General features: G+C 45.4%; 1 protein-coding gene across 3 annotated transcripts in view; it reads left to right on the plus strand.

Moving 5' to 3' along the window:
* The window catches only part of LOC132392013 (disintegrin and metalloproteinase domain-containing protein 12-like), a 265,513-nt gene that overhangs the window by 221,231 nt on the left and 31,019 nt on the right, over positions 1-13,263 (plus strand). For all 3 annotated transcript variants that reach the window (XM_059965910.1, XM_059965912.1, XM_059965911.1), the window contains exons 16-17: positions 5,977-6,169; positions 11,565-11,642. In XM_059965910.1, the coding sequence (XP_059821893.1) occupies positions 5,977-6,169; positions 11,565-11,642 (271 nt within the window). The remainder of the gene's footprint in view (positions 1-5,976; positions 6,170-11,564; positions 11,643-13,263) is intronic.

The raw sequence follows: 13,263 nt of genomic DNA on the forward strand, positions 1-13,263 counted from the left end.
ACTTTGGAAGGACAAACTCCAAGGCAGAGTACAAAGTAAATGGCAGGATACTTGGTAGTGTGGAGGAGCAGAGGGATCTGGGGGTACATGACCACAGATCCCTGAAAGTTGCCGCACAGGTATTTAAGAAAGCTTATGGGGTGTTAGCTTTCATAAGTGGAGGGATAGAGTTTAAGATAAGCAATGTAATGATGCAGCTCTATAAAACTCTAGTTAGGCCACACTTGGAGTACTGTGTCCAGTTCTGGTCACCTCAATATAGGAAGGATGTGGAAGCATTGGAAAGGGTACTGAGGAGATTTACCAGGATGCTGCCTGGTTTAGAGAGTATGGATTACGATCAGAGATTAAGGGAGCTGGGGCTTTACTCTTTGGAGAGAAGGAGGATGAGAGGAGACATGATAGAGGTGTACAAGATATTAAGAGGAATAGACAGAGTGGACAGCCAGTGCCTCTTCCCCAGGGCACCACTGCTCAGTACAAGAGGACATGGCTTTAAGGTAAGGGGAGGGAAGTTCAAGAGGGATATTAGAGGAAGGTTTTTCACTCAGAGAGTGGTTGATGCGTGGAATGGACTGCCTGCGTCAGTGGTGGAGGCAGATACACTAGTGAAGTTTGAGAGACTACTAGAGAGGTATATGGAGGAATTTAAGGTAGGGGGTGAAATGGGAGGCAGTTTGAGGGTCAGCACAACATTGTGAGCCAAAGGGCCTGTACTGTGCTGTACTGTTCTATGTTCTATGTTCTATACGTCGAGGGTGTGTCTGATTTTGATCCTGCCAAAACCATAAGGCTGGGATATCTCCCCACCCAAAACTTTCAAAATGCTGGAGGAACTCAGCAGGCCAGGCAGCATCTATGAAAAAGAGTACAGTCGATGTTTCAGGCTGAGACCCTTCAGTCCTGCTGAAACGTCAGCTCTACTCTTTTCCATAGATGCTGCCTGGCCTGCTGAGTTCCTCCAGCATTGTGTGTGTGTTGCCTGGATTTCCAGCATCTGCAGATTCTCTCGTTTGTGATTACATATTGAAAGATTTCTCCCAGATGCACTTTGTATAAATCACGTTAGGGAAGTTGAATCTGCATACAATTTAACAAACGGAATTTAGACAAGGTGATGTCTATCCTGTGAGTGGTGTGGTGAATTTTGTTTGAACAAGGGGGTTGGTTAATATCTGTTAGGGTTGGATTTTTCACATCCTTAGATCACACAGTGTGCTTTGGAATCTTTCTAAACTGAGGATTATGTTGAAAGGAATTATCTTCCCCTGATGTTCAGAAACATCAAATTATTAGCTGGAAATAAAATTATTTGAGAAGTTAGGCAGCTTCTCTAATTGTTGTCTTGGAGATTGGAATAGGAAGAGGTGAATCAGCCTCCTCAGGAATAAAAAACATTTATACTGGACAAATCAGAGTGGCAAAGATCAGCTTGAAGGCTAATTTCTGAATATATCAGAAGAATTCTTCCCAATGATTCCTCTGTTCAGCGATGAGGAAATAGTACCTCCATCAGTCATTGGGAAAGAGACAGGACTAGTTATTCATAAATACAGAAGATTTTACAGATGCTGGAAATCCCGAGTAATGCACACTAAATGCTGGAAGATTTCAGCATATATGGAGGAGAATAAACAGTCGATGTTTTGGGATGAAAAACTTCATCACAACCGGAAACATTGACTGCTTGTTCCTTTTCATAGACAGCACCTGATCTGTTGAGTTCCTCAAGCATTTTGTGTGTGTTGGACTAGATAATTGGCTCATTGCAGAGAGCCCTGTGGTAGAGAAGGCCAGCCTTTGGCTGTGGCAACTAGTACAGACAGCTGGCCTTTATTCAAGGGGTTTGGAGAATAAAAGTAGTCAAGTCTTACTGCATCTATCCAGACACTAGTGAGGCCACATCCAAAGTGCAGTATGATCATGGCTGATCATCCAACTCAGAACCCTGTACCTGCCTTCTCTCCATACCCCCGATCCCTTTAGCCACAAGGGCTATATCTAACTCCCTCTTAAATATAGCCAATGAACTGGCCTCAACTGTTTCCTGTGGCAGAGAATTCCACAGATTCACCACTCTGTGTGTGAAGAAGTTTTTCCTCATCTCGGTCCTAAAAGGCTTCCCCTTTCTCCTTAAACTGTGACCCCTCGTTCTGGACTTCCCCAACATTGGAAACAATCTTTCTGCATCTAGCCTGTCCGATCCCTTTAGAATTTTATACATTTTAATAAGATCCCCCCTCAATCTTCTAAATTCCAGCGAGTATAAGCCTAGTTGATCCAATCTTTCTTCATATGAAAGTCCTGCCATCACAGGAATCAATCTGGTGAACCTTCTTTGTACTCCCTCTATGGCAAGAATGTCTTTTCTCAGATTAGGGGATCAAAACTGTACACAATACTCTAGGTATGGTCTCACCAAGGCCTTGTACAACAACGGTAGAACCTCCCTGCTCCTGCACTCGAATCCTCTTGATATGAATGCCAACATATCATTTGCCTTTTTCACCTTCAGCTGTACCTGCATGCCCACCTTCAATGACTGGTGTGCACTGACACCCAGGTCTCGTTGCACCTCCCCTTTTCCTAAACAGTCACCATTCAGATAATAATCTGTTTTCCTGTTCTTGCAACTAAAGTGGATAAACTCACATTTATCCACATTAAATTGCATCTGCCATGAATTTGCCCACTCACCTAACCTATCCAAGTCACCCTGCATCCTCTTAGCATCCTCCTCACAGCTAACACCGCAGCCCAGCTTTGTGTCATCCGCAAACTTGGAGATGCTGCATTTAATTCCCTCATCTAAATCATTAATATATATTGTAAGCAATTAGGGTCCCAGCACTGAGCCTTGCGGTACCCCACTAGTCACTGCCTGCCATTCTGAAAAGGTCCTGTTTACTTCCATTCTTTGCTTCCTGTCTGCCAACCAATTCTCTATCCACATCAATACCATACCCCCAATACCGTGTGCTTTAAGTTTACACACTAATCTCCTGTGTGGGACCTTGTCAAAAGCCTTTTGAAAATCCAAATATACCACATCCACTGGTTCTCACTTATCTACTCTACTAGTTACATCTTCAAAATATTCTATAAATTCACCAGACATGATTTTCCTTTCACAAATCCATGCTGAATTTGTCCGATGATTTCACTGCTTTCCAAATGTGCTGTTATCACATCTTGGATAACCAACTCTAGCATTTTCTCCACCACCGATGTCAGGCTAACCAGTCTATAATTCCCTGGTTTCTCTCACCCTCCCTTTTTTTAAAAAGTGGGGTTACATTAGCCACCCTCCAATCCTCAAGAACTAATCCAGAATCTAAGGAGTTTTAAAAAATTATCACTAATGCATCCACTATTTCTTGGGCTACTTCCTTAAGCACTCTGGGATGCAGACCATCTGGCCCTGGGGATTTATCTGCCTTTAATCCCTTCAATTTACCTAACACCACTTCCCTACTAACATTTATTCCCCTCAGTTCCTCCATCTCACTAGACCCTTGGTCCCCTACTATTTCTGGAAGATTATTTATGTCCTCCTTAGTGAAGACAAAACCAAAGTAGTTATTCAATTGGTCTGCCATGTCCTTGTTCCCATGATCAATTCACCTGTCTCTGAATGTAAAGGACCTACATTTGTCTTAACCAATGTTTTTCTTTTCACATATCTATAAAAGCTTTTACAGTTAGTTTTTATGTTCTCTGCCAGCTTTCTCTCATAATCTTTTTTCCCTTTCCTAATTAAGCCCTTTGTTCTCCTCTGCTGAACTCTGAATTTCTCCCAGTCCTCAGGTGTGCCGCTTTTTCTGGCTAATTTGTATGTTTCTTCTTTGGAATTGATACTATCCCTAATTTCCCTTGTCAGCCATGGGTGCAGTACCTTCCCTGGTTTATTCTTTTGCCAAACTGGGATGAACAATTGTTGTAGTTCATCCATTTGATCTTTAAATGCTTGCCATTGCATATCCACCGTCAACCCTTTAATATCATTTGCCAGTCTATCTTAGCTAATTCACGTCTCATACCTTGAAAGTTACCCTTCTTTAAGTTCAGAACCTTTGTTTCTGAATTAACTATGTCACTCTCCATCTTAATGAAGAATTCCACCATATTATGGTCACTCTTACTCAAGGGGCCTCGCACAACAAGATTGCTAACTAACCCTTCCTCATTGCTCAATACCCAATCTAGAATGACCTGCTCTCGAGTTGGTTCCTCGACATGTTGGTTCAGAAAACCATCCTGCATACTTTCCAAGAAATCCGCTTCCTCAGCACTCTTACCAATTTGGTTCACCCAATCTATATGTAGATTGAAGTCACCCATTATAACTACTGTTCCTTTATTGCACGCATTTCTAATTTCCTGTTTAATGACAGCCCCAACCTCACTACTACTGTTAGGTGGCCTGTACACAACTCCCACCAGTGTTTTCTGTCCCTTAGTGTTATGCAGCTCTACCCATATCGATTCCACATCCTCCAGGCTAATGTCCTTCCTTTCTATTGCATTAATCTCCTCTCTCACCAGCAACGCTACCCCACCTCCTTTTCCTTCCTGTCTATCCCTCCTAAATATTGAATATCCCTGGATGTTGAGCTCCCATCCTTGGTCACCCTGGAGCCATGTCTCTGTGATCCCAACTATATCATATTCATTAATAACTATCTTCACGTTCAATTCATCCACCTTGTTACGAATGCTCCTCGCATTGACACACAAAGCCTTCAGGCTTGTTTTTACAACACTCTTAGCCCTTATACAATTATGTTGAAAAGTGGCCCTTTTTGATTTTTGCCCTGGATTTGCCTGCCTGCCACTTTTACTTTTCACCTTACTACTTTTTGCTTCTACCCTCATTTTACACCCTCTGTCTCTCTGCACTTGTTCCCATCCCCCTGCCACATTAGTTTAAATCCTCCTGAACAGCAGTAGCAAACGTTCCCCCTAGGACATTGGTTCCAGTCCAGCCCAGGTGCAGACCGTCCTGTTTATACCGGTCCTACCTCCTCCAGAACTGGTTCCAATGCCCCAGAAATTTGAATCCCTCTCCCTTGCACCATTTTTCAAGCCACGTATTCATCTGAAATATCCTCCTATTTCTACTCTGACTAGCATGTGGCACCGGTAGTAACCCAGAGATTATTCCCTTTGTGGTCTTACTTCTTAGTTTATCTCCTAACTCCCTAAATTCACCTTGTAGGACCTCATCCCATTTTTTACTTATATTGTTGGTACCTATATGTACCACGACCACTGGCTGTTCACCCTCCCACTCCAGAATGTCCTGCAGCCGCTCAGAGACATCCTTGACCCTTGCACCAGGGAGGCAACATACCATCCTGGAGTCTCGTTTGCAGCCGCAGAAACGCCTATCTATTCCTATCTATTACGGGGACACGGGAGGGGGGGTGCTCCCCCAGAGAGAGGTCACTGAGTGTCAGAGGGACACAGGGGTGGGGTGGGGGTGCTCCCCCAAAGAGAGGTCACTGAGTGTCAGAGGGACACAGGGGGGTGGGGGTGCTCCCCCAGAGAGAGGTCACTGAGTGTCAGAGGGACATGGGGGGGTGGGGGTGCTCCCCCAGAGAGAGGTCACTGAGTGTCAGAGGGACACGGGGGGGTGGGGGTGCTCCCCCAGAGAGAGGTCACTGAGTGTCAGAGGGACACGGGGGTGAAGGTGTTTTGTGTCGAGGAGGTGGGGTTGTTCCTGAGTAAGGGGGGGTGGTCACTCAGACCCACGTGGATGGGTGGAGGGTGTTTTCCGAGCGGGACGGTCACTCAGTTTCACCAGTACAGGGTGGGGAAGCAGAAATGGGGGAATTTCATGGGCCTGTTTGATTGCACATGGCTGCATGCTGGTGTCGATTTGTACATCAATCGCTATGTTAGCCTGGCCTCAGGGAGGTGCCATTCTGTCCTTGTATGCACAATGATCGCGTTGTCTGAACGTCTCTCCTGCAGGGATGTCCAGTGTGGGAAAATCCAGTGCAATGGTGGAAACGCAACTCCGCTACGAGGAGGAAGCATCACCACGGTAACCAGCTCACTGGTTTACAAAGGTGTGAAGTATTCCTGTCGGGCAATCTTCGCAACATTAGGTGATGCCAATAGTGACGACCTTGTCCACCAGGGAACCAGGTGTGGGACCAGCAAGGTGAGTGACTTTAGATCACAGAGTGTGAGCAGAGATCACCAAGCAGGAGCTGGGGTTGTATCCTCAAACACCCCAGGGACCAACTTCAAGTTCAAGCTTAATTGTCATTAGATTAGATTAGATTCAACTTTATTGTCGTTGTGCCAAGTACAGATACAAAGCCAATGAAATGCAGTTAGCATCTAACCAGAAATGCAAAGAATAGTGTTATTTACAAAATAACTGCAAATAAAAAGTAAGTGCTACAGCACATAAAAATAAAAGTACTGTGACAGTACAATATGGGTGCAAACACGAGGAAATCTGCAGATGCTGGAAATTCAAACAACACACACATTTTAATCAGAGAAAGCAGGATCTCCCAGTGGCCACACATTTTAATTCCACGTCCCATTCCCATTCTGATATTTCTATCCATGGCCTCCTCTACTGTCAAAATGAAGCCAAACTCAGGTTGGAGGAACAACACCTTATATACCAGCTGGGTAGCCTCCAACCTGATGGCATGAACATTGACTTCTCTAACTTCCATTAATGCCCCTCCTCCCCTTCTTACCCCATCCCTGACATATTTAGTTGTTTGCCTGTTCTCCATCTCCCTATGGTGCTTTCCCCCCACTCCTTTCTTTCTCCTGAGGCCTCCCGTCCCATGATCCTTTCCCTTCTCCAGCTCAGTATCACTTTTGCCAATCACTTTTCCAGCTCTTAGCCTCATCCCACCCCCTCCGGTCTTCTCCTATCATTTCGCATTTTCCCCTTCCTCCACTACTTTCAAATCTCTTACTAACTTTCCTTTCAGTTAGTCCTGATGAAGGGTCTCAGCCCGAAACATCAACAGTGCTTCTCCCTATAGTTGCTGCCTGGCCTGCTGTGTTCCACCAGCACTTTGTGTGTGTAATATGGGTGCAATACTGCTTAGCGCTGTGACGTGAGGTTCAGCAGAGTCACAGCCTCAGGGAAGAAGCTCTTCCTGTGCCTGCTGGTGTGGGAGCGGAGGCTCCTGTAGTGTCTACCGGATGGGAGGATAGTCAAAAGTCCATGGTTAGGGTAAGATGCATCCTTGGTAATGCTTTTCACCCTGCTCAGGCAGCGTTTACGGTAGATGTTCTCAATGGTGGGCAATTGGGTGCTGATAATCCACGGGGCAGTTTTCATCATCCGCTGGAGTGCTTTGCGGTCCGATACGGGACAATTGCCATGCCTCACTGAGATGCAGTTGGTGAGTATGCCCTCAATGGTACAGCAGTAAAAGTCCATCAGTATCCTGGGACAGAGGTGAGTTTTCTTGATGCTCCACAGGAAATAAAGGTGCTGATGTGTCTTTTTGATCGGGATGAAGGAGTTCAGGGACCACGTGAGATCCTCGGAAATGTGGACACCCAGGAATTTGAAGCTTGATACACGGTCCACTACAACTCCATTAATGTAGATGGGGACATGAGTGTGGCTCCTAGCATGCCTGAAGTCCACAATAATCTCCTTGGTCTTCTGGGTGAAGGGCCAGGTTGTTGTCGGCACACCACGCGGCCAGGTGTTGGACCTCATCCCTGTCGGCCGTCTCGTCATCCCCTCTGATCAGGCCAACCACCGTGGTGTCGTCTGCAAACTTGATTATGGAGATAGAACCATGTACAGGAACACAGTCATAGGTGAAAAGAGAGTACAGAAGAGGGCTCAGCACACAGCCTTGAGGCACGCCAGTGTTCAGGGTGAGAGTGGAGGAGGAGAGGTTGTCTAACTTAACAGATTGGGGTCTGTTAGTTAGAAAGTCCAAGCTCCAATTGCAGAGGGATGAGCTGATGCCAAGCTGGTGAAGTTTGGCGATCAGCTTGGAGGGGGTCACAGTATTGAATGCTGAACTAAAGTCAATGAACAGCATTCTGACGTAAGAGTTGGGGCTGTCCAGGTGGGTCATTGCAGTGAGTGCCATGGAGATGGCTTCCTCTATTGACCTGTTGGTGCAAAAGGCAAATAGATGGGGGTCCAGGGTCGTGGGCAGACAGGATTTCAGATGTGATAGAACTAGTCTCTCAAAGCACTTTGTAATGATGGGGGTGAGTGCAACTGGGTGGAAGTCATTCAGGCCTGTGGCAGTGGAATGCTTTGGACTGGCACGATGGTGGTGATCTTGAAGCATGTGAGAACAACTGCCTGGGCCAGGGACAGATTGAAAACGTCTGTGAAGATCTCGGCCAACTGCCCTGCACCAACTCTGAGCACACGACCAGGTATTCCATCAGGACCAGCTGCCTTCCGTACGTTCACCCTGCTCAGGGTGGCGCAGACTTCAGAGTTGGAAAGTGAGAGAGGCAGTTCACCGGGTGGGAGACCCGCTTTGAGGGTGACCTCCTTGTTCTCTCGGTCAAAGCGAGCGTAGAAGTAATTGAGCTCATCAGGGAGGGGAGCAGAGCTGGAAGGGGGCACAGTACTAGGTGGTTTGAAGTCTGTAATAATCTGTATACCATGCCACATGCACCAGGGGTCCGAGGAGTTGAAATGCTCCTCGATTCTCTGTTTGTGTGTGTGTTTAGCCTGAGAGATTCCCCTCCTCAGGTTGGCCCTGGCTGAGCTGTAAGTCTCCCGGTCTCCAGACCTGAAAGCTGAATCTCTGGCTTTGAGCAGGAGGTGAACCTGTGTTCATCCATGGTTTCTGGTTGGGGAAAATTTTTATTTGTTTTTGTGATGTCACTCTATCTACACACTTGTTGATGTGCTCAAGGACAGAGTTGGTATAGAAGTCGATGTTAATCTGAGAGTCTGTGTTGGCATGGACAGCAAACGGGCTCCAGTCTGTGCGCTGGGATTGGTGCTGAAGAGCAGAGTCAGCACCCTCCAGCCAGATCTAATAGTCTTCATTGTGGGCTTCACACCTTTAATGACCGGGCTGTACTTGGGTCAGACTGTCCCATGTGGGAGAGGATAGTGGCTTTGTAAGCATTAGCCACATTTCTAAGACATGATCTAAGGTTTTATTTCCCCTCGTGGTGCATGATACATTTTGGTAAAATCTTGGTATGTCGGTTGCAATGATTAAAGTCCCCAGTGACAATAAAGGCTCCGTCTGGATGCAATGTCTGCAGTTTGCTAATAGTGGCACTGAGGCCTGTCATGGCTACTTTGGCATCAGCATTCGGTGGAACATAAACTGCGACAGCAATGATGCATGTAAGCTCTCACGGTTGATAAAAGGGTCTGCAATTAATATTCAGGTATTCCAGATCATCAGAGCAGTAAGTGTCAGCAATGGTAGAGTTAGTGCCCCATACTCGATTCACGCAGATGCATAAAACACCTCCCCTACTTTTACCCGTCGCTGCTCTCTCAGCCCTGAAGACCGTGCACCCTTTCAGTTCCACCACATTGTTTGGGACATCACTGTTTAGCCACGTCTCCATAAAAAACATGATGTTGCATCCATAAGCCTTGTCTGTGTGAGGCTCCAAGTCCTTAGTTCATTCAACCATACCCAAGCAAAACAGCACCAAATACAGTCCCAGACAGCACACGGCACAGAAACAGGCCCTTCAGCCTATCTAGTCCATGCCAAACCATTAAATAGTCTACCTTTCCCCATCCACAAGCCCTCATTGCCATCCATACTCCTCCCATTCACATATCTACCCACATTTCTTGTAAGTGTTGAAACCAAACCCAGAGCCAGCACTTGCACTGGCAGCCCATTCCACACTCTCACCACTCTCTGAGAGAAGGCATTCCTCCTTGTGTAATGTACTTGGAAGCACATGATAAAATGAGCCACAGTTTCCTTAAGGTAAAATCTTGCTTGTCAAATCTGTTGGACATCTTTGAAGAAATAACAAACAGGACAGGCAAAGGAGAATCAGTTGATGTTACGTACATGGATATTCAGAAGTCCTTTGACAAGGTGCCACACATGAGGCTGCTTATCACACTACAAGCCCACGGAATTACAGGAAAGATTCTAGCAGGGATAAAACAGTTGCTGATTGGCAGGAGGCAAAGAGTGGGAATAGAGGGAGCCTTTTCTCATTGGCTGCCGGTGACTCATGGTGTTCCACAGGGGTCTGTGTTGGGACTGATTCTGTTTACGTTATATGTCAATGATTTGGGTAATGGAATTAACGGCTATGTTGCAAAGTTTGCAGATGATACAAAGATGAGTGGAGGGGCAGGTAGTATTGAGGAAGTAGAAACTTAGCTTAGGAGAATGGGCAGAGATGTCAGATAGAATACAGCCAGGAAGTGTATGGTCATGCACTTTGCTAGAAGAAATTAAAGGGTTGACTATTTTCTAAATGGAGAGAAAACACAAAAAGAAACTGAGGGTCAAAGGGACTCAGGAGTTGTTCTGCATGATTCCCTGTAGATTAATTTACAGGCTGAGTCAGTGGTGAGGAAGGCAAATGCAATGTAACATTCATTTCAAGAGGACTAGAATATAAAAGCAAGGATGTAATGTTGAGTCTTTATAAAGCACTGGTGAGGCCTCACTAGGAGTATTGTGAACAGTTTTGAGCTTCTTATCTTAGAAAGGATGTGCTGAAACTGGAGACGGTTCAAAGGAAGTTCATGAAAATAATTCCAGAATTGAATGTCTTGTCATATGAAAAGCATTTGATGGCTCTGGGCCTCTATTCACTAGAATTCAGAAGATTGAGGAGTGACTTCATTGAAACCTATCGAATAGTGAAAGGCCTTGTTCGAGTAGATGTGGAGAGGACGGAGCTGGGAGAGTGTAAGGCCAAACAACACAGCCTCAAAATGGAGGGGTGTCCTTTTCAAAAGAAGATGAGTGAATCTCTGGAATTCTTTGCCACAGGCAGCTGTGGAGGCCAAGTCTTTATGTATATTTGTGGCAGAGGTTGATAGGTTCCTGATTGGTCAGTGCATGAAGGGATACATGGAGAAGGCAGGAGATTGGGGCTGAAAGGAAAATTGAATTGGCCATGATGAAATGATAGCACAGACAATAGGCCAAATAGCTTAATTCGGCTCCAGTATCTTGTGGGTTACTCTGAGCAACCTGGATCCATTAACTCTTTCAACCTCAACATCATTGTGGTAAATAGGAATGTGCACCGATCCCCTTTCTGAAGGCAATGATTAGCTCTGTTGCTGACATTAGGGGAAATGTTGTCATAACAACGTGTTGCTGAGCTCTGTCTCCTTCCTGCACTTAGACCTGTCCTTATTTGAGACTTGACCCATCGCGGTGGTATCATCTGAGAACTTGTAGATGGAGTCTGCACGTGCAGCATCAGGGTACTGGGAGTAGAGTAGAGGGCAGCGGATGGCACTTTCTGATCAGCCTCATGGATGACCAGATTTGACCCCATCCCATTGTAGGGGATTCTGAACTAAAGCTAATAACACAGACACTGTGATGCACTAACATCCTTTTTTCTGTTCACAGGCTTGTTTGGATGGCAAGTGCCAGAATGTGGCAATGTTTGACGTGGAAGGCTGTGACAGGACCTGTAACAACAGGGGGGTATGATATTACTCTTACTTGTCCCAGTACCTTTGTGTGCACCAGCATTTCAGGTTGTGACAGAGAATTACCGGGGATGAAAGGTGAATGTAGATAGATGGCAGCTGTCAGTAGAGAAGGCAAAGGGAGATTGGACAGCGGTGTTGAAGGATTTTGTTGGTTGGTAAGGTACGGCCTCGTCGACATTGGTGAAGCCCAACGTGAATTGTGGTCTGCTTTACTTCATCCGCCACGAGAGACAGAACTGCCCGCTGGCCACCCTACTTCCCAATCTCATTCCCAAATGTCGGTCCACAGCCTCTTCGACTGCAAGTGGACTGAAAAGTGGAAAATTGCTTTTAATACGTCATGCAATGAGTGTGGAGCGATAAGATATAGAGCAAAATTTGGCCAGTCGGCCGTTTGAGTCTGCTCAGCCATTTCATCATGGCTGGTCCCTTTTGCTTTTAGCCGCCAGTCTCCTGCCTTCTCCCTGTACCCCTCCATTCACTGACTAATCAAGATCCTATCAACCTCTGCCTTAAATGTACCAAATGACTTGGCCTCCACAGCTGCCTGTGGCAAAGAATTCCACAGATTCACCACTCTCTGGCTAAAGAAATTCCTCCTCATCTCCTTTCTAAAAGGTCTATCCTCCATTCTGAGTCTGTGTTCTCTGGTCCTAGACTCTCCCAACATAGGAAACAACATCTCCACATCCTCTCTGTCAAGGCCTTTCAACATTTTATAGGTTTCCATGAGATCCCCTTCCTCATTCTTCTAACTTCCAGTGAGTACAGAGCCAGAGCCATCAAAAGCTCTTCATGTGATAAGCCTTTTAATGGCAGAATCATTCTTGTGAATCTCCTTTGAACCCTCTCCAACATCAGAACATCCTTTCTCAGATAAGGGGCCCAAAAATGCTCACAACACTCTTAAATGAGGCATCTCTAGAGCCTTATAACTTTTCAAATGTGTATCCTTGCTTTTATATTCTAGTCCTCTTGAAATGAATGCTAACGTTACATTTGACTTCCTCATCACAGACACACCCTGCAAAGTAGCCTTTAGGGACTCCTGCACAAGGACCTCCAAGTCCCTTTACACTTCAGATTTTTGATTTTCTCTCCATTTAGAAAGGAGTCTACACTTTTATTTTTTCTACTGAAGTGCATGGCCATACACTTTCTGACACCATATTCCATCTGCTATTTCTTTACCAATTCTCCTAAGTCCTTTTGTAGCTACTCTGCCTCCACAACACTACCTCCCCCTCCACCCATCTTCACATCATCCATAGCTTGGCCACTAAGCCATCAATTCCATCATCCAAATCACTGACATACATTGCCTATAAAAAGTATTCAACACCACCTCCCTGGAAGTTTTCATGTTTTATTGTTTTACGGCTTCATGTCACAGTGGATTTAATTTGGCTTTTTTGACACAAATCAACAGAAAAGACTCTTTCCTGTCAAAGTGAAAACAAATTCCTATAAATTGATCTAAATTTATTACAATCATTAATCACAAACTAATTGATTGCACCCCATCAAATCAGTATTTAATAGATGCACCTTTGGCAGCAATTACAGCTTTGAGTCTGTGTGGATAGGTCTCTATCAGCTTTGCACATTTGGAA

This window comes from Hypanus sabinus, chromosome 3 (assembly GCF_030144855.1).
Source record: "Hypanus sabinus isolate sHypSab1 chromosome 3, sHypSab1.hap1, whole genome shotgun sequence".
Lineage (NCBI taxonomy): Eukaryota > Metazoa > Chordata > Chondrichthyes > Myliobatiformes > Dasyatidae > Hypanus > Hypanus sabinus.